Below are 21,132 nucleotides of genomic sequence, written 5' to 3' on the forward strand. Positions count from 1 at the left end.
GGACTTACCCCTTGTGATTTTTTTTGATTTTTAGCCTAAATTTGATCAAAATGCTGGACTTACCCCTTGTGAATTTTTTTCAAAATTTTAGCCTAAATTTTATCAAAATGCTGGACTTACCCCTTGTGATTTTTTTCAAATTTTTAGCCTAAATTCTATCAAAATGCTGGACTTACCCCTTGTGATTTTTTTCAATTTTTAGCCTCAATTTGATCAAAATGCTGGACTTACCCCTTGTGATTTTTTTCAATTTTTAGCCTCAATTTGATCAAAATGCTGGACTAACCCCTTGTGATTTTTTCAATTTTTTGCCTAAATTTGATCAAATGCTGGACTTACCCCTTGTGATATTTTTAAATTTTTAGCCTAAATTTTATCAAAATGCTGGACTAACCCCTTGTGATTTTTTCAATTTTTTGCCTAAATTTGATCAAAATGCTGGACTTACCCCTTGTGATTTTGTTTCAATTTGTAACCTTAATTTGATTCAAATGCTGGACTTACCCCTTGTGATTTTGTTTCAATTTGTAACCTTAATTTGATTCAAATGCTGGACTTACCCCTTGTGATTTTGTTTCAATTTGTAACCTTAATTTGATTCAAATGCTGGACTTACCCCTTGTGATTTTTTTTGATTTTTAGCCTAAATTTGATCAAAATGCTGGACTTACCCCTTGTGATTTTTTTCAATTTTTAGCCTAAATTTGATCAAAATGCTGGACTTTCCCCTTGTGATTTTTTTCAATTTTTAGCCTAAATTTGATCAAAATGCTGGACTAACCCCTTGTGATTTTTTCAATTTTTTGCCTAAATTTGATCAAAATGCTGGACTTACCCCTTGTGATATTTTTAAATTTTTAGCCTAAATTTGATCAAAATGCTGGACTAACCCCTTGTGATTTTTTTCAAATTTTTAGCCTAAATTTAATCAAAATGCTGGACTAACCCCTTGTGATTTTTTCAATTTTTTGCCTAAATTTGATCAAAATGCTGGACTTACCCCTTGTGATTTTGTTTCAATTTGTAACCTTAATTTGATTCAATTGCTGGACTTACCCCTTGTGATTTTTTTTTATTTTTAGCCTAAATTTGATTCAAATGCTGGACTTACCCCTTGTGATTTTTTTCAATTTTTAGCCTAAATTTGATCAAAATGCTGGACTTACCCCTTGTGATTTTTTTCAATTTTTAGCCTAAATTTTATCAAAATGCTGGACTTACGCCTTGTGATTTTTTTAAATTTTTAGCCTAAATTTGATCAAAATGCTGGACTTACCCCTTGTGATTTTTTTCAATTTTTAGCCTAAATTTGATAAAAATGCTGGACTTACCCCTTGCGATTTGTTTTCAATTTTTAGCCTTTGTTTGATCAAAATGCTGGACTTACCCCTTGTGATTTCCCCCAGATTATATAGGGTTTTATAGTTGAGCTTTTCGACTTATAAAATAAAAATAAAATATCTGAAACACATTAAAGTTTGTCCTAAATTTATTACAACATATATCATCTAACTCTCAATAATAATTTACAACAAGTAGGAAAACTGTACAAGTGTACACAAATGTACAACCCTATCATCAATGTTTTAGTTTTAGCCCCAAATTTACTAAAATTGCATTACTACCCTATGGTCCAGTGCTGTAACTAAATGGGGGGGGGGAAGACCCCAGTTGATGTCAGTGCACCCCCCCCCCCATTTGAAGTCTGAACCTGATAGAAATTACTAAAATGTAAAGTTTTTAACAGTCAGTAAAACTGCATGAAATACCCACAAGTTCCCAACATGTTTTTTACTTGAAGTGCAGTAGGGTTGCTGAGGGGTCACTTGCCAGTGCACCGTGGGTTAAATTGGTTGATTTCAAGGGCCCATTTGTAAGCTCTAGGCTCTACCTCTAGCTATGATTTCTGAACTCTAGTTCTTTCAAACTGAACGGCAAAGTCCACATTTGCTTCAGCAATCTTCTTCATCTCCTCATCCAGACCCTTAGACGTCTTCAGATCCTGATGATTGAAAAAAGAAAAACATGCAATTTAAAAAGAGGACGACATGTACCTACGGAAGCCCAATCAAAACAAGCACAAAATCCATGCACAAATGTTTCACCAATAGACCCAATTCACCCAACGTCATCATCAGAATTATCTTAGATGCGCCATACAGGTGGACAATGTCATTGTGCGTTATTCAGTGAAGTGCGCATTTTAGGCGACGCATAAACCTATTGCCCACCAACATGGTGAACGGGCACAGTCGCCGCGTGTGACGTGCGCACAAAGGGTCAATAATTGGCCTTTTATCAACATGCTGCCACGCCCAAGATTCAAGGTCTAGTTCCAGCTGACACACCCAGATTTTACGATGTTGGTGTTTTGGTCTCTTACTCAGCTTGCGATCGACATGGGCAGGTGCATCCATCAAGAGCCATCTTATACATTTGTTTTTCCAGCTTAGTAGTTCTTTAGTGTTTCCATAAATTTGGACACTAAAATAACTTTTGAACTGAGAAGTCTCCTGAATTCCGAAAAATCTACTCAGCGGTATCAGCATACAAAGCAAGAAAAGTTTTTAAAAGAACATAATGCACTCGGCAAGTACACATCAGAGCTTTCAACATTTGCATCTTGCAATCAGGGAGATTTTGTATACCAATCAGGGGGATGTTTAGAACTACATCCAACATAATCAGGGAGACTTTTAAATTAGGGAGAGTACGCAGCTCTGGCACATGGTGTTACCGAAAAACCAATAACAGGGTGCCCTCGAGTAGCTTCTCTGGGTTGACCCCGCGGTGCTCACTCTGACGAGCCCCTGACAAGAGCTAATTGAACGATCACTCACCCTCTCATGGTGATTTCATGCACCTCCGGCCAGCCCCAAGTGACCCACTCCACAAGCAGGGCACTTCGGGCTGTACCGGGGCAGATCAGGTTAGACCCGGGGAAGCTAATCGAACGCACCCATACAAATCAAACATTTGTACACATACCTTGACATAAAGCTCAGCCATTTTATAGAGTCTCTCAATACAAGCTTTGTAGCATTCACTCCCTTTCTTGATCCCTCGCCCGACAACCGTCTCTTTCACAATTGCCCTCAGTTTCTGTAAAAAAAAAGATACCATGACAAAAATCAAACAGTGGCTCTTGCAAACTGCTAAGAACCCTCCTTGGACGGATTACACAGATGCGCTGTGATCAAGCAAAATGAGTGGTTTGTCGACCCATGTCATTTTGTTGTTGTTGATACATTTGAAACAGCATACACTATGTTAATACATAGTTTTACCTTCTTTGGTCCAAAGTTAAAGTTTATTTATCAAGAGATACGAGAGAACGATACTAATAAAAAGGAGTTTGAAGTTGAGTTGTTCATTGAGCATACATCGTCATGTTTTGTTTTCAATGCTTATTTTAACCCCTTTTTGATGTTGCAAATTTACACATATTTCTTGTATTTGTAAAAAAACAGGAAACTGCCTTACATACAAAACTTTTGTACAGTATTACTAGCTTACTATGGCACTAAATAATAAAAAATCATAAACCTGCTTGAAAACTGTAAGCCCACTTACCATCCTTGTCCTCTCTGAGCGTGAAACCTTTCTGACGTTACCGCTTGAAGACGATGTGAAGGTCTCCTGGATCTTCTTCTCTGTTAAGGGCTGGTCTTCTGACGTCTCCTGCGCAGTAAGCTTCTTCCGCGGCGACACCCTCGTTGGCAACATCTCTGTAGGCTTCTTACGGGGTGACGTTCTTGTTGGCATAATTCTACACAAATTAAAAGCGATACAAAGACATCTTTAAAAAACAAGATCCAATTTCCAGAGCACCCAATGTTTGAATTTGTTACGCTCTGACGCTCATCATAGTACAAAAATGTAATAATCATAGACGACAAATTTTAGGTACACGAAGAAAAATTCACTTCAGTGAAACTTTTCCCTAAGAGCTTCAGGTTTATGTTGCAGTAAAATATTCCTTCCGTAAAATATTGCTCGAGTATAGTTTGTATTGCCATGACAAATTGCTACTGCTTGTTATCCGAGTGGGAATGTATAAATAAATGAATGAATAACAGAAAGCTGAATCATATGCACCTTCTCTTAGCTGCTAGGACAGACGTCATGTCTGGTCTCTGCCTCTTTACACCTCGGCCATGTAGACGTCCTGGGCTTATCTTACTCCCCTTATCTAGCACCAGTCTACGTTGCTTCTCAGCTGACCTCTGACCCTTCTCAGCCGACCTCTGACCTCTTGAGTTAAGCCTCAGATGAACCTTCCCCTTTTTGGTAGCAGAAGAGGGATCTGGAGGGATGGTGAGCGTTGCTGGAGATGCTGCCTGCTCGGAGGAACACGTTGATGCCGTCTCAAAGCGGATGTAGCGCTGCTGCATCTTGGAGAAATGACGATCGACCTGCATAGACTTGCGAGAGTCTAAACAATACCTGAGGAACAAAACGAAAACAAACAAATCTGATGTTTGAATTGAACTCTAATGGAAATGTGATAATCTTACCCTACTCAGCTTGCTTTGTGTCTAAGGCTGTTTTAATTCCCATCACAAGAAGGGGATAATGCAGCCCTTTCAAAAGAAAACAAACTCTTAAGTTCTTCATTTTTGTTGTTAAAAACAAAACAAACAAAATAGTCATGACATATCCACAAAATGTCCCAAAATCTTGAACTTTTCTGGCAAATGGCAGAGTGCAACCATCTGATGTTAGTTCAGATGTTAGTTTCATTTTGAACATCTACGTACATTTTTATAGAATAAAATAACAAAACACTCACAAAACCAAAGATATGTTTGCCTTTCTTTGGAAGACTTTCCACTTACAGGATTCCTGGTGAGCTGATGAACTTCTGAGCCTCCTCGAATGTAGCCTTCTTGAGTTGATCCCAGTCCATGTCCGATGAGCAAACATGTCTCGACGCCGCTGACCCACTGGGTCTATTTGCTGCTCCTACACCCACTGGGCACAGGTCCTCTGTATTGGGAAGTCCACTGGCTAGGAAGTGCTTCAGGAACTCTTCAGCGCTGAGCTTAATCGCTGGTGATAATAATAATAATAATAATAATAATAATAATAATAATAATAATAATAATAACAATAATAATAATAATCAAAGGTAAGGCTGAAGGCAGAATACATCAGGCGTGTAAAGAAATGTTTGAAGTCTAAACTAAACGGGGGGGAACATGATTAAGGCGATTAACACATGGGCCGTGTCTTTGATGAGGTACAGTGCGGGTATTGTCGAGTGGACTAAGGAAGATCTAGATGTCACTGACAGGAGGACAAGAAAACTAATGACCATGCATGGCATGCTACACCCGCGCTCAAATGTTAGTAGACTCTACCTTCCGAGGTCAGAGGGCGGAAGGGGGTTGCTTAGCGTGGCGGACAGTGTTAACATCGAGCGCAGAAGCTTGCATTGTCATGGCAGGAGGACCGAGGAGAGCTTGTTGAAAGTTGCACAAAGGTACACGAGGGCAGACGAAGTTGGGCCGAAAGAGTACAAGAGGGAAAGGAAGGAGGAAAGACATCAAGATTGGAGGAACAAACCACTTCATGGCCGGTTCTTGAGGTGTACTGAGGAAGTGGCCAGCAGCAAGTCATGGAATTGGTTAAAGAGTGGAGAACTAAAGAAGGAAACAGAGGGCTTGATTACTGCGGCGCAAGACCAGTCTCTAAGGACAAATGTAATGAAGGCAAGGATAGAGAAAGCAAACGTCTCTCCTATGTGTAGAATGTGCAATAAAGCAGAGGAGACTGTATTTCATATTGTTAGCGAATGCAGTAAGATGGCCCAGACGGAGCACAAAGGAAGACATGACAAGCTGGCCAAGGTGATTCACTGGGATCTGTGTAAGAAGTATGGTGTCAAAGTACTTGCGAAATGGTACGACCATGTTCCGGAGAAAGTTGTAGAGAACGACCAGGTCAAGATCCTATGGGACTTTAACATTCAGACCGATCATGTTATACAACATAGGCGTCCGGATGTTGTGCTATTAGATAAGACGAAGAAGATGTGTCATCTCATTGACATAGCGGTGCCAGGTGATATAAGGGTAGCTTCGAAGGAGATGGAAAAGATCGAGAAGTACCAGGACCTGGCCAGGGAACTTCGTAAGATTTGGCAGGTAAAGGTAAAAGTAGTCCCCGTGGTGGTTGGAGCACTTGGCACCATTCCCAAAGCACTGGGGAAACATCTAGATGAAATAGGGACAAATGTGAGGGTAGATCTATTACAGAAGGCAGCGCTTTTGGGAACAGCGAGGATCCTGAGAAAGATCCTTGAGATCTAAGGCTACGGGACGTAGCCCGGCTCGAGGAGTTACCGGCACAAAGGAAAATATGATCTTTCTTTTGCATGCTGTGATAAAATGAAATAATAATAATAATAATAATAATAATAATAATAATAATAATAATAATAATAATAATAATAATAATAATAATAGTAATAATAATAATAATAATAATAATCATAATAATAATAATAATAATAATAATAATAATAATAATAATAATAATAATAATAATAATAATAATAATAATAATAATAATAATAATAATAATAATAATAATAATAATAATAATAATAATAATAATAATAATAATAATAATAATAATAATAATAATAATAATAATAATATAATAATAACCCGTTGTTATATAGCGATTTTCACACCTGAAGGGCGTCTTAAAGCAGTTTTAACATTAGTACCCCTGGTCACTGTGCCATTTAATTCATTCCTTAAACCATCTAAGCTCCCTGTGGAGTATACAGCCGGTGCTACCAAATATGTACACACTAAGCAAAATTAATGACAAGACCATCTCTGCTCTCACAGGTTTCCATTTACCCATAGGTGGAGAGAGGCAATTACAGTTAAATATCTTGCTGAGGGACACATGTGTCACAACCGGGATTCGAACCCACACTCTGCTGAACAGAAACATCAGAGCTTGAGTTTGGTGCTCTTATACGCGCGGCCACGACACCCAATTTAGGTATTTGAAACTCACTATTGTCAGCGGGAGCTGGTACAGGCAACCCAGCCAGCATCATTTCTCCAGACTTGAAGCGTTTAATCTTCTTCTCAATTGCTTCATGGTTATTGAGAGCGAGGCGTACCATCCAGCTAGACGGGGGAACATCAAGCTCTGTAAAACACAACGGAGGGGATCAAAACATTTCATTTCAAGAGTTGTAGGATTTGAAACTTTGCATTGTGAAATAACAATTATAGTAAGGTTTGCGGTAACACTATGTAATGATAATCTCTAAACTCCTCAGTTGAAACCTACAGTTCTTTTCAGAACCACCCAATTTCACTTAGAGATTATCATTTATGGTGTAACCCTGGTTACCGCAAACCTGACTATTACAAGAGTGATCAAATCGCAACATTTATAGGGTACCATTCCAACTCTCGCAAGAGCAAGACAACTTTTGTTTGGACTGGTAAGGGCCACTCTTTCAGAGAGTTATACATTTCTACTTGAGCATTCTAAGGGACACCAAGACAATGTGTCCAAACACGAAATACATCACAGATCTCGTCAGCTGCTGAAAAAAACGTCTTTCTTGTCGCCACTAAACTTTGGAATCAAGGCTCTCCATCTCTGCGCTCTGCTGATTCACAGGTCACATCCGAGGTCACACCCTGTTCCCACAATGATTTTAATTTGCAATTTTGATTTATCGTTACAATGTTTCTTTTTCTGTGTATCATCACAAACTGCTGTTATCTTGGAAAAAATGGCGGTATAAAAAACAATTTTTTTTGTATGTATGTATGACTCTTGATATATGCATTCACCTGAAAATAGATTTTCATTTCTCAAGTAGTCCGAGTCAACATCATCCTGATCTTCTTTTATTGCAGCAAACTCTTCCCTGGTTGCCATGTAGGTAGAGTAAACAGTTCCCATCAACAATCGCAGTTCGGCAAATGTGGTGACTGGTTCCCTGCCCTCAGACTTCTTGTCCTCTGTTAGGGTAAAAATAATGTGAAATTTTATAATTTTAGATTTAAAGGCAATGATTTGTTTCTTTTCAGGGATCTTCCTGTAGAATCAGGGAGAGTTTTGCAGCTCTGCAACACAATTCACTACGGGTAATACTGACAACTCAACTTAAGATGAATCTTAGTGCTTTGTGAAATCAAGCCACTGCTCACCTATGAACTTCTTTAATGCTTCAGCTTGGATGAGTTCTACTTCCTCCAGTAAAGATTGTAGTTTTGCTCCGTCTAAACTTGGAATTTTACTGAGTGTTGCTCTTGCATTTTCACAGTCTGAAAAATACAACAAATACAATTAAATATCAACAATTTGAGTAATTATAATAATAGTAAAACATTCCTATATGCACATGCATATTACCTTGAGGTCCTTATGCGCTGTCGGTATTTTCCTACAAGGTATGTGTGGAGCTACATGTTGAAGTATGAAACCTATTCCTTTACATTGTGCCATGGCTTACAAGATGCTGTGGCGTAATATGCTGCCAATCAAACCAGGAATACCGGGGCGAACCCCTTCTCTTAACGATCAGTGCACAGGCTTTTTATTCTGCATTCACAACACTCGGGTTGCTATACGTCCCATCCGAAAGGAAGGACGAAGTAATAATGGTTAAGTGTCCCATCATTCTAATACACATTTAAATTGACTGGTAATCAAGAACACATACCATCAAATGGCAGCACATCCTGGTACTCTGCTAGCTTAGCATGTATAGCTCCTCTCAGGTCATGCGGTGAGTTCATTACTTGAGCAGTAACTACATCGTTACCAAGGTTGCCCCCGAGGTCGCCCCCGCCCACGAGGAGGTAGAAGAATTCCTGAGTTTCCTGCATGCTCAGGTCTGGTACTAAAATGAGATAAGACCGAGAATGGAAGTTAGAGAAACATTTGCTCAAACCAAATAAATCTCATCCAAAACTGATGGGGTGCGTCTTGGCGGTCGTGACCAAGGACTGTTTGGGTTAAATTGGTTAATCACTGGCCAATGACCGAAACGGTTGTTGGTTCTGACCGGCAAAACGCACCCCTGGCATGGGATGATGAGCTTGTACAAGTTCTTCTTCAGGATGTAGTGATGCATGATGGGACTGATTGCACTGCTGGTTGGAGCCCAATTTCATGGCTCTACTACTGTAAGCAAAGAATCAGCGCTTCAGAAGCAGGACATTCCACGCTTATGTCAAGCGTATTTCAGGGTTAGCAGGGAGTTTGTGCTTGTGAGTGTGTGTTATACTCAACATTACCAGACATTTTTCGCCGTCGTCAAAGACCAGTTAGAAGTTTTCTTGATTGTCTTATCTGCGCAACTACAGTTCCATCTAAACTTGGGGTCACATGGCATTCATTAAAATCAGTAAGTAACAAATTTAAAAAACACGTAAAATTCAAAAACACGTCAAATAAAGAAAATCTTCTTTAAAATCACCTGATAAGTCACCCGAATTATTTTTGACGTGTTCTTTCCATTCTTTGGTGCTGAGCAGCTTGGCATGTTGAGTTGAGGCTCTTGGGGTCAACGTCCTACAGGGTAGTCTCATAATAACAGCCATGTCGTTGGATCGACCTATCGACGACAGCCACTCAAGATAATGTTGAGATCTAGGAAGTCTGCTTCCTGGTAAAAGACGGCTGCATTCAAGATTAAGGAAATACAATCAGGCCTGATATGGGCTCTGGCTTGGGCTTTGGCTTGGGGCTCCGTCATCCATTTTGGAGCAGTGTACATTGGCTCGGTGTTCCCAACAACACATGGAGCCCGGAGAGACGGAGCCTGAGCCTAGGTTGGAAAAAGCCTGTAGTAGACTAATGACCTCACTTAATTACGAGAGGCCAGCTTAAATCTTTAACTTTACTGAACTGTAATAAGTGTGTCGGGTGGGTGGTGTAAAAAAGATGACGGTTTTCGTCCTACTACCATTCAGCGCAGGACAACAAACGCAAACTTGTATTTGTTTACCCTATTATAATGAATTTTGACATCATGACCTCCATAGAGAACTTATAAAGGATACAGTGACAGAGTGGTTGGCGAGAGGTACATGCAGGGAACATCAGCTCTCTGGACTGAACATACAACCTGTAGCTGTTTGGAGAATGCCACAATCTGTGGATGAATAAAAGGTATGAGAAATGGATCCAAACTTTCACATTAAAGTAAACATTCTTTGTCCAGCAACATAAAAACATGAATTTGTATTCTTTTTTTGAACAAGGTCTGGAAGGGCACATCTTTTTTTTATGACAGTTTTTTTTTATTTTTGCCTTCCCTTGACGGCCTCTGCTTGCTATAAAGAATTATTGTCTTGTTAGAAGAATTAAAATAAATAAAATCACTAAAGTTGCCTTTCCTGTGCGGATTTTGTTTTTTCACAGTTTGTGCCATCAAAGAAACTCCTGAGTGTCTCATAAAAGTTTTGCACGTTGTGTTCTCCAAAGTGAACATAAACAAAAATAATATACTTTCCCCTTAAAGTTTGAATAATATATTTAGTACAAAGTACAAAGTTTGAGAATCGTTTTTTCGATCAGTTACCTTCTTTGTCTGATGAGGTTTTGTTGACTTGGGTTTTGGCGATTTAGAACCTGCACTCTCCTCCACATACTCAACATTAACCTTTGACCTCTCGCTGAGGAGAGGACTCAAAGAAAATCCAGGAAGACAGACCGACTTCTGCCCCTAAAGAGAAAATAAAAACAAAGATCTCACTGAGTAAGAACATGAAAATCAGTCGTCCATATTTGCTGTTAAATTCTTAACCAAGTGAGGCTTGTTCATAAGAAATTGTGAACTGTTATCAATATTTGCTGAAAGTTTCTCACAATTTTTTACAACAGCTCTCCATTGCTCATACCAAGTAATTTTTTATGCCAACAATTAACTTGAGAAATTACCAATAGTGTCCAGTGCCTTTGAGATGTTCAATTTAGACAGTCCAATTTGAGACTTTTTAATACTTTTTAAGGATCCCCAGAAACCCTAGATAATTACCTTTCCATCAGCTACCAAAACCTCTCCCTTCCATGCCATGTCACCCAGCACCACCTCATCCACTGAATCCAGCCCAACCACTCTCCCATGAAGATGGTTCACCCATGTATTCAGGGTACTGTCTTGGGGTCTGTCCACCGTTGCGTCATCAAGCACCACTGTCAGAACACCATCATGCCATGAGCAGAGGCGTTGTAAGGCTCCATAGAGTGTGATATGATCATTTATTGATACATCAGTGTTAGGTGACGCTAGCCAGAGGATGTCCAGGTAGTGTCCGGTACTAGGAAGCTTGTCAGCGAGGGCATGGATGAACTCAGCCATTGCTGCGTCCAACTCACTATGAAGGATAATAAACAAATCATGGTTTATTTATTTCATCAGTATTGATTAAAAAGACATTTGCAGTAAACAAGATTGACTTATACTCTCTAATGTACAAATGTAGTTAATACGATAAAAAGCAGACAACATTAAAATGAACATTTGGAACAAACTCCCAAGATCCAAGATAAAAGGGCAAATGACCCAGAATTACACAAAAAGACAAACTTATCACAGTTCTGTCCCTAACCAGATCAGGAAAACATGGCACAATTAAAACAACAATGGAAGGGCACTAACGCATTTTCTTCTTGATAAAGGGAATGAAGGGAACCTCTATCTAAGGAAGAAGTAAATTTTCAGCAGCATCCAGGCAGTGAACAGGAGCAAACGTGAAGTATCAGGCATGACTACTCGATCCATGCAAACTGCTTCTGGCAACTTTGTTTATTATTTTAAAAAATAAATCATGAATAATAGTATTTACTTGGCGTTAACTTCTTGGTTTTCAAAGACTTCATCATCTCCAATAGAAGTGTCTCCACGGCTAGTCGAACTCCTGCTACCCTTCTTATTGGTCGATCCCCTATCCAGTTGATTCAGCAACAGCCAATCAGCATCCACGCTTTGATCTCTGTGTTTCAGACATGATGATTGGTCGACAACAGCAACATAATACTTCCTCTGTGGGATGAAGCTATGCTCTGCTGTATTTTGAGAGAAGAAAATTGCATTAATCATCTTTTGAGAAGTTTGTAAAAAAATGTTCCATAAAAAGAAATGTGAATAATACCGGAGTCTTATTAATCACACGTAGCTACAAACAAACTACTTAAGGCACTTGAACAAACAGGAACATTTTTAAGACAAGTTCTTGAAATCTTTTTGAATAATGACACAGATTCATGCAACACATTTGAAGGATTAAGGACTTACTACAAGGTGCTGCGGAGCATTCAGCAGCCAGTGCCAGAACCAGAGGGACCTCTTAGGATTCTTAATGATAAGTGTAACTGGGTTATTCTTTATGCATACAACGCACAGGGCCTATTAAAAGGACGAAGCAATATTGATGAAGTGTCTTGCTCAAGGACACAACTCACAAGTGTCTAGTCTTCAGAACTCCAATCCACACTCTGCCGATCAGAAACACCAGAGCTTGAGACCTGTGCCCTGACCACTCAGCTTTTTGTTACTGAACAAAAATACGGACCTAGAAATAAAACTAATGTTACATTTACAATGTCATTTTTATGAATGACTCCAAAATAAAGGCATTCTCTTATATAACATTTTATTTCAAGTAGTAACTTCTCAGTAAACTTTTAGTAATTTTACCTTTGTTACTTTGTGAGGTGATATTTGCGGCAATCTTTCGCTGAAAAGTTTTTAAATCTTCTTTGTCGGTGTCTGAAGGAGAAAAAATTACACAACAAACTTTTATTATAATAATTAATATGATAATGGAGGTATATCAGTTCGAAATACACTATGTAATTTGATTTTGATGAAACTGACCCATAATTTTGGATCCTGATTTATTGAGGAACTGATGAATGATGTACATTGACCCACTGGATGCGTTCGTTTAGCTTCCCCGGGTCGACCCCGGTGTGTGGCGTGTTTTTTTCCAGGACGAACGTGTTTAGATAATTACCCACGTTTGTCCTGGGAAAAAAACCGCCACAACCGGGGTCGACTGGGGAAGCTAAACGAACGCACCCATTGAAGATTGTAATGTAATGTATGTCGATCAACAATGACACTGACTGTATTCCACAAGCAAAAAACAACCTCCTTACCTCTCGGTCGGGAAAGCACATTTTTATCATAAATTGATTGTTTACACTTACATTACAAAATACAGAAAAAGTTACTAAAAACAATAAAGTCAATAAATATAGAATACATTTTTACAAAATTACAACACTCTTTCATTCAGTGTTTCATTATTTTTTATAGTTACGATTTCTACATATATTGGCAGTTTGATTTTACTCTAAATCTCTGATAACAAAAAAAAGCATCTATTACATACCATGATTCTTTCCAAGAGAAATTAAGAGAAGAAATCTCTCAGAATGTGAACAAACATCTCCAAATTTCGAATAACAGCGGGCCTTTTCAGCAGTCATTCTGCTGGAGCGCGCCACTGAAGTTGTATACCGCCCTCTTTTGATATATAAATGTCAATCCTGTGACGTCATTTCGGTCTCTTTTCACGCCGACCCCGAAAATGGTAAAGCATGGCGGACGAATTGTCCTTAAATTCATAAGATTATGAGTTTTATAACTGCCAAAATTCACCAATTCCATAAAGAATAACCACTTACGCAACTATGACACTTACTGTGTGCTTAGATTTGTGTGTTGAGTTGATTACGTGTTATGTTTTGACAACTTTAAATGGTACAATCAATTTTGCAATTTCTTGCGTGGCAATGCTATTCAATTTTTCTGCCCAGTTTCCGGACGTGTGTTTGCATTGCATTAACTGGAATTGTACTTAAAACTTGCCCATCAAGTTTTTCTTTTTAAATTAAATTTCACTTCAGTATTTTGGAAAAGTTTCCGTATGGCGCCACCACTTTTTCATTCGATATGAAATAATATAGTATCTAATTTACCTCAATGATATATCCCTTTTTGTAAAAATGAGTGACAGGTATCTTAACTTCAAAATAGAAAAAATACTGGATAACTTTCCGTATGGTGAGGTGGTGGCGCCATACGGAAAGTTATCCAGTATTTTTTCTATTTTGAAGTTAAGATAGAGTGTAAATGATCTGGGCCAAAAATCTGGGCTCTGCTTGGAGCAGGGAATTCCGCGCTCGCGGCTCTGCGCTTGCGAATTGCACGGTCAGCAGAGAATAGTGATCGTAAAGACGTAAGTGCTTGCTTAGCCTAACCTTAGCGCAGACCATGAAATTGGGCCCAGATGAAACAAGGAAGTGTCTTAAAAAAAGTGTTGTTTATCAATATTAATCATAATAATTCAAGATCAAGAATGATGTTGAAAATTAAATGTATCACTTTAGTATTTTATTTTAATTAAATTGAATTGTTTGGTTTGACCAGTTAAATTCTTAAAATCCGAATAGGAATACCACTTGATTTTGGCATAAGGGATATTGTAATTTGCTGATTCTGTTTTGTTTCTCAGGTATTCGAACGCTTTGTTGAGATCGGCCGTGTGGCCTTTATGGCCGTCGGTAAAAACAGGGGAAAGCTATGCGCCATCGTTGATGTCATCGATCAGAAGAGGGTATGTTGTTTAGGAAGGTTCCTTCGATCAACGATCCAACTATTAACCACCACTTTTAAAGAGATTTATTTTATGTTTTTAACTTAGTTGGACTGTATATTTCCCTTATAAAATATTCCTCTTGAGGAATTGGTTGCTGAAACGCAAAATTTGGAAAAGGAAGCTCATACTACATCCCACGGACGGAACTCTCTCTTGCACTCATGCCAAAAAGAACTATAAATGAAGTGTAGCGAGCAACAATGTAAGACCCACATATAAATGTAGACCCGAAAATCAGTTTCTATTTAAAGAAAGAGTGATGTTTAATTTCTTCTCTCTTTCATATGAATCATTGGCTCAAACATTTAACTGCTTTAAATTTAGAATTCAAACAAAAATCTTCTGCAGTATTTGGAAAATATCTTTGCCGCGGGGAACAAAAGAAAGAAGTTTCACGTTTTCATTTGTTTTCTTTTTGTTCTGAAACCAGGCTCTTGTCGACGGCCCATGCAGTGACTTCCCTCGTCAGCAGATCAGACTGAAGAAGCTTCATCTGACCACCTTCAAGATCCGTATCCCTCACTCCGCTCGCACTGCTACCGTCCGCAAGGCATGGGAGAAGGCAGACATCCAGAAGAAGTGGCTGGGGACAACATGGGCCAAGAAGTTGGCTGCCAAGAAGAGGGTGAGTAAGCTGTTGGGTTTAGGTCGCCCCTCAATCCTGATAATTCACGTAGGGCGATTCTTGTCATTGCCTTGGTGCCCTTGAAATCCTCAAGTACAATTAACAATTTCCTCAAAGGGTGCCATTTACCAAGGAGAAAATGCCTTGGTGCCCTACTGCCCTTGCAAAAATGAAGCATACAGGTCTGCCACCTTCTTAGAAACTTGGTGAATTTGATTTGCATCCGACATACAAAGACATGCAGACAAATCAAATTCAACCTCAAGTCAATCTTTAAATTCAAACATAACTGCATTTTAAAGTCAACCTGAAAAATGACACGAATTGAGATAAATATTGTTGTTGATTTTACATCAATGCATTGGTTGAACACAATTGATTTTTAGTTCTTCACAGCTCCAATGCTTGCATAAATTTGAATGTTTTATGAAAAGACTAAACTGTAGAGCGTCTTTCAACCCAAATGTTCTGTTGTTAATTTTCAGAGAGCCGACATGAACGACTTTGATCGCTACAAGCTCATGAGAGCCAAGCAAAAGGTATGCAGTTTATTCTTATTCCTACAAAAAAGATTTCTACCTTTTCTTTAAGTAAGATTTGTAAAATTTGAATAGTGAAATACCTCAATTTTATTAAAAGTTTTTTTAGCTGTACATGTTGGGTAATCGTTCCAACCAACTTCTACAAAAAAAGTTGGTATTTTCCACTGGTCCAACTAAAAAAGTTGTTTTTCCGGAGTCCATTTTTCAGTCTTGGTGCAATCTCACATCATCATTTGCTAGGCTTTGATATTCGCTACCCGTTTCTGTCGTCGTTGCCTAATCAGTCCAGTCTTTAAAATCCAGTGTACATTATTTGCTTATAAACATGCTCCCTACTCAAAATGTTTGAACACTAGCTCCTTGTTCACTAGAGTAGCAGAAAAAAAAAAAAAAAATCCTATTGTTAACATCCCGCTCCAATTTTTTTTCTTGCAGAGGACAAGAATCATCAACACCGAGGTGAACAAGATGAAGAAGGCGAAGAGAGCGGCAGCAAAAGCCGAATAAACTTCCTCCTGTCCTCTTAAGACGTCTTAGTGACCAAGATGGGTCTCCACAGTCTCGTAAAACTGTCTAATTGGCATTGACACAACCATAAAAACTGCTTTGTAATATGATCACATATTAAAACTGCTTTGTAATATGATCACATATTAAAACTGCTTTGTAATATGATCACATATTAAAACCTCATACTTGTAAAATTGCCTGGCCCCTTTACTGGCCGTTTGGTTAGAGAAGGAATAAAATGAACATGGTGAAGAAATCAATTGTTTGTAGTACAAATATGTGGTCTCTTGTATTTAATGGTTTATTTATGTTTAAGTAGGATCTGGTTTTCTTTAAAGTTCTCACATCCCGTAGTTTTGAAGTTAACAAATCTCTTGGGAACTGTTGCTAAAATTATGGGGAAACTTTTTCCTTAGAAACAATAAGTTCCAATTTAAATTGACTTGGGGAACAGTTCTGGTTGGACAAATCAAATGGACTGAATACAAATGAACTTGCATTGTTTGGGGGTGGGGAGGATGGCATTGGGTATTTCAGAGGATAGAATAAGCTTTTCTTTAAGACGATACTACAATGAGGAACTAAAGTACTTCACTGAGGAACTTAAGGACGCCAGGCACAGTGACAACCAGACATTTTGATTTGGGGGATAAGCCGGGGCAACGACATATTTTGGAATTGGGGCTATTTAATTTAACAAGTCAATTTATGTACGTTTTGTTCAATTTTTTAATTATCCTATATAAGGCGTCGGGTGCATGACAAGAGTTAGTAGACTCATACTTCTCATATTGGAAGAAATTACATGCAATTGGCTATGACACAACTTGGGAGAATATATAGTAAACGGAACCTTTCTTTTGTGCAAGTTATCTATCTCATTTGGGGCTTTTAATGTATAGCGAATTACAGTACATCTCAAAAGATGCCGGATGAGTTGGTTTAACTGTTGTACAAATAAGGTGTCACGGCCGAGTGGTTAAGAGCACTGAATTCAATTTTCTGGCGGTTTAGTTATTTGAGTGTGGGTTTGAATCCTGGTCATGGCACTGGTGTCCTTGAGCAAGATGCTTTACTACAATTGCTTCTCTTCACCCAGGGGTATACTGCGAGGGTAGAGGTTGATATTGTGTATGAAAAAGCCACTAGCGCCATACAGCAGCTCAGGGCTGTATACTCCACAGGGAGCTGAAAAACATTAAAGGAATGTTATCGGCCCAATGACCAGGACACTAATTACTATTATTTATACACAACCGACTGGGAAAGAAATTACAACACAGTACCAAACCATGAAATTATTATGAATTAGCTTACTACATCAACCACACAGTCACTGTCTATGCATTCAGAGTCTGGATCCACACTTGGTATCGTCAGCCCTGCATCCTCAGTCCTCTTCAAGACAAACACAACATCTTGCAAGACGTAGAAAGGGTTCTCTGTGTCGCCCTCGCAAAGGTAAGGCAACTTGGTAAATGTCTGTACAGTAAATCCAGCGGGTAAGAAGAAATCCTTGGTAGCGCTCAGGACCTGTTCCTCCCATGTCTTGCCTTGGATGTGAAGAATTTCTTCTGGGTCATTCTGATTGCTACCTATGTGAACACACATTGGAGAGAAGCTCCGTTAAAGAAAAAGGCTAGCATAAAAACATCCTTTTCCTCTGGCAACTCACACCTGTTATCTCAATTTAAATTCCTTTTTGAAACAGTGGATTAAACTGGATCATGCACGAATCAGTTGGGCTGCTGACAAGTAATTCAATGTACCACACCCACTTGTTGAAAGGATGTAAACTCTCAGAGTTCATGTGGCCAAATTAATTTGGAAATTCTTTACAGGGTTGGGGAACTTTTTGAAGACAGGGAAAGAAGCCACTGAGCCATTCGATCCCAAATGATACTTCCTCTATAATAAACTTCAAAATCTGATGAACAACATCTTTTCTTTTGAAAATATTTGTCTCAGCAAACCTTTACCTGTTTCTACAAATGGTTTGAATGGAAGAACGAGCGCCACAATAGTCACTCCGCCGGGTACCAGTGACCTATGGATATCGTGCATGATGGAAGCTGGTTTCTCACACCTATCCAATAGATTCAAGCAACTGATGGCATCATATTTGGGACCAGCCCATTCCTCAATGCCAAGAACTCTGATAAAATAAATCAAGAGGAAAGGAAATTGTCGTTTGACATAAGCAAAAAGTGCATAGCTTTTTAGAAATACATCCCAGAGGATGCAACTGGCACCCCATTCACTTTTCGCTAAGCAAAGAAATTTGCTAAGCAGTATTTTCTGCTAAACAGCTTTATGAAATTGGGCCAGGGAGAAACCAAATCAATAATCCAAGATTAACTTAGGCACCCCCCCCCCCAAAAAAAAAGGTTTAGCGTCCCCGCCCGCTTCCTTTTTTTCTTCTTCTTTAAAAAAGAAAAGAAAAAGAGATTCAAATTGTGAAAAAAAATCCAAGCCGGTTGTCTTTAAAAATGTGTCAGGCGACCATTATAATTCATTTTTTAAAGGCCCTCTTCCTTCCTTTTTTCAAAATGGCAGGATGCTAAACATGTTGGTTTTTGTTTTGGCCTTAAATAGAAAAGATTACCGTACGTGTATCCACGCTGCCTCAATCTCCTCTGCATCATATAAGACACTTCTGTTGCCGAAACCTTCATGAAGTGACCGGCCATCATCTCCGTCACTCGGCCATCTCCGGCTCCAAGGTCAAGAAGATGGTCAGCCTTGAAGTCCTCTTTGATCTGAAGGAGTGAGTTGAACTGCTTAGTGGAGAAGACAAACATACTGCCTCTCTGAAGAAGTCTTTGTGGATAAAAATAAAACTCTTAAAAGTTTGCTGCTTTGAATAAGTCTTTATCCTTTAATCAGCACATAAATATACACTTAAATAAAACTAACCTGTGAACATTTGTGGAGTCAAAAACATGGTCTACAATGAAGCAGACCGTGTTCTGTAATGAAGTTAAACAAAAACCAACACAAATTTCAAGGGATGTTTAAGTTTGGGTTAAATCCCGGTCATGACACTTGTGTCCTTGAGCCAACAATTAAAGGCACTTAACCATTATTGTTTCGTAAAACACCGGAGAGGAAGAGCATTTTGCTGTATCAGCCAGGATCCTAGTGGATAACACCCATGACTCCCCCTACTTTAGTCTGTGAAAGGAGTGACCCTGTTTCAGCCACAGTAGGTGGCAGCGTGCCCCTGGTGGCAGTTGATTTGGGTCTAGAGCCCAAATCAGTTCAGTTTAGCCTTCACTAACAGCCTGTTTGCTTCAAGTTTGAAAGGGGCAAGGGCACCAAGGCATGTTCTCCTTGGTAAAGGGCACCCTATGAGGAAGTTGTAAATTTCTACTGTAGCATTTTAAGGGCACCAAGGGAATGACCGGGGGCACAGAGGCAATTGCCATTTAAAAAAACAATCCTATCCGATTCCTGTCTTCTTGAGCTTCTTACCCATTGATTGAAGTAGCCGACATTAAGATCCCCAGGAAGGTTTTGACTAAGCTGTGCAAGGCTTGAGTGATTATCCAATCAGATTTCTCATAGCTTAGATCCAAGAATTGTTCCGTAGCTTCATCCATGTTGCACTGACAGAACAAAGCTCTTGACTCTTCAGGAAAGCTCTGCAAGTTACAGTTGTACCACTTTGCAAAAACAGATAAATGCAAAGAAAAATATTTCACTCTGAAGTTGATCGCAGAAGAAATGGTTAACTAAGGATTAACACTGGACCACCAACGATAACTTTTTTCTGCTTGACCACAAACCTCATTCACTTGATTTCCCAAACCTCACCCGACCCCCTCCCCCACAAAAAAAGTAAAATTTTGTGTAGCTATCACCTCAAATCAAAACCTCGCCTTCTAATTATCCTAAGGACCTTCTGAGGAGAAATTAAAAAAACAAGACAATAAAGTCATAAAAACTTGAACTTACTTTATCTACGTCATAATGTCGTCGGATCGCTTGCCTGTTGAACTTGGTGTTAGTCTGATGCTCATAGGCTAGCCGCATCATGCTGTTACGTATACGTGGGCGAGACATGACAGTGTGACTTTGAGTGATGTGATGAGCGCATAACTTATTCTTCTCATCCAGGGAACCTGATACTAATACTAGCAAAGTATAAAAAGAACAAGTCTAAGGAAAAGATTGTCTTGTTTCATAAAAGTATCACAACAGTTTAAAAGTTAAAGCGACTTTGTGGGGGTGGGGATGACTTTGCCGGGGGGGGGGGGGGGGGGCAAGATGACTGGCAATCCACCCTTGCAGTTTGTGTACTGTAGTGTTAGATAACGTTTCTCTTTTAAAAAAGAATCTGAATTTTTTTTTATATTTAATAGTTTTCACGTTTCCGGTAGAAATTAAAGCAATTCTATTATTTTGGCTGTAAAAACCAGTAAAATACCAGTAAAACAAATGAAATATATAGCGGACTTCGACTTTAAATTTCCTTGATACAAATGATACACTGATGATTATAGACGGATAACTTTCCGTATGGCGCCACCACCTTTTCACTGGCATTTTTACAAAAAAGGGATATCTCATTCATTGAGCTTTTTTGAGGTGAAAAAAAAAAAAAATACTAACTATATTATTTCATATCGAATGACAAAGTGGTGGCGCCATACTGAAACTTTTCCCAACATTCAATGATATACTTACGAAGACCACAAATCGCCAATATCAATGTTAGATTTGTTATAGAGATTCACGCCGCAGTTCCTTCACTTTGTTTTGTTTTTGAGGTTAAAAGCTGGCAATCTCG

At 38.9% G+C, this 21,132-nt stretch overlaps 3 protein-coding genes across 3 annotated transcripts; 1 reads left to right on the top strand and 2 right to left on the bottom strand.

Moving 5' to 3' along the window:
* Window positions 1-1,471: 1,471 nt before the first annotated feature.
* LOC117288846 (mdm2-binding protein-like) lies at window positions 1,472-13,537 on the bottom strand. Its single transcript, XM_033769699.1, has 16 exons — window positions 13,395-13,537; window positions 12,695-12,766; window positions 11,844-12,063; window positions 11,033-11,372; window positions 10,577-10,720; window positions 10,056-10,147; window positions 9,470-9,672; window positions 8,711-8,890; window positions 8,196-8,312; window positions 7,836-8,006; window positions 7,039-7,176; window positions 4,839-5,052; window positions 4,099-4,446; window positions 3,574-3,769; window positions 2,989-3,102; window positions 1,472-2,002 (listed from the first exon to the last, which is right to left on the bottom strand). The coding sequence occupies exons 1-16, from the start codon at window positions 13,489-13,491 to the stop codon at window positions 1,898-1,900; spliced, it is 2,751 nt and encodes a 916-aa protein (XP_033625590.1). The 5' UTR covers window positions 13,492-13,537; the 3' UTR covers window positions 1,472-1,897.
* Window position 13,538: 1 nt separating this feature from the next.
* On the top strand, window positions 13,539-16,600 carry LOC117288848 (60S ribosomal protein L14-like). Its single transcript, XM_033769701.1, has 5 exons — window positions 13,539-13,595; window positions 14,520-14,621; window positions 15,094-15,288; window positions 15,774-15,827; window positions 16,266-16,600. The coding sequence occupies exons 1-5, from the start codon at window positions 13,593-13,595 to the stop codon at window positions 16,335-16,337; spliced, it is 426 nt and encodes a 141-aa protein (XP_033625592.1). The 5' UTR covers window positions 13,539-13,592; the 3' UTR covers window positions 16,338-16,600.
* A 915-nt stretch (window positions 16,601-17,515) lies between these two features.
* Window positions 17,516-21,112, bottom strand: LOC117288847 (methyltransferase-like protein 9). The gene is made up of 6 exons (XM_033769700.1): window positions 21,030-21,112; window positions 20,298-20,476; window positions 19,815-20,005; window positions 18,951-19,160; window positions 18,320-18,495; window positions 17,516-17,935 (listed from the first exon to the last, which is right to left on the bottom strand). Exons 2-6 carry the CDS (start codon window positions 20,403-20,405, stop codon window positions 17,649-17,651), a joined length of 972 nt encoding a protein of 323 aa, XP_033625591.1. The 5' UTR covers window positions 20,406-20,476; window positions 21,030-21,112; the 3' UTR covers window positions 17,516-17,648.
* Window positions 21,113-21,132: the final 20 nt, after the last annotated feature.

This window comes from Asterias rubens, chromosome 4, assembly GCF_902459465.1.
Source record: "Asterias rubens chromosome 4, eAstRub1.3, whole genome shotgun sequence".
NCBI classification, from domain to species: domain Eukaryota; kingdom Metazoa; phylum Echinodermata; class Asteroidea; order Forcipulatida; family Asteriidae; genus Asterias; species Asterias rubens.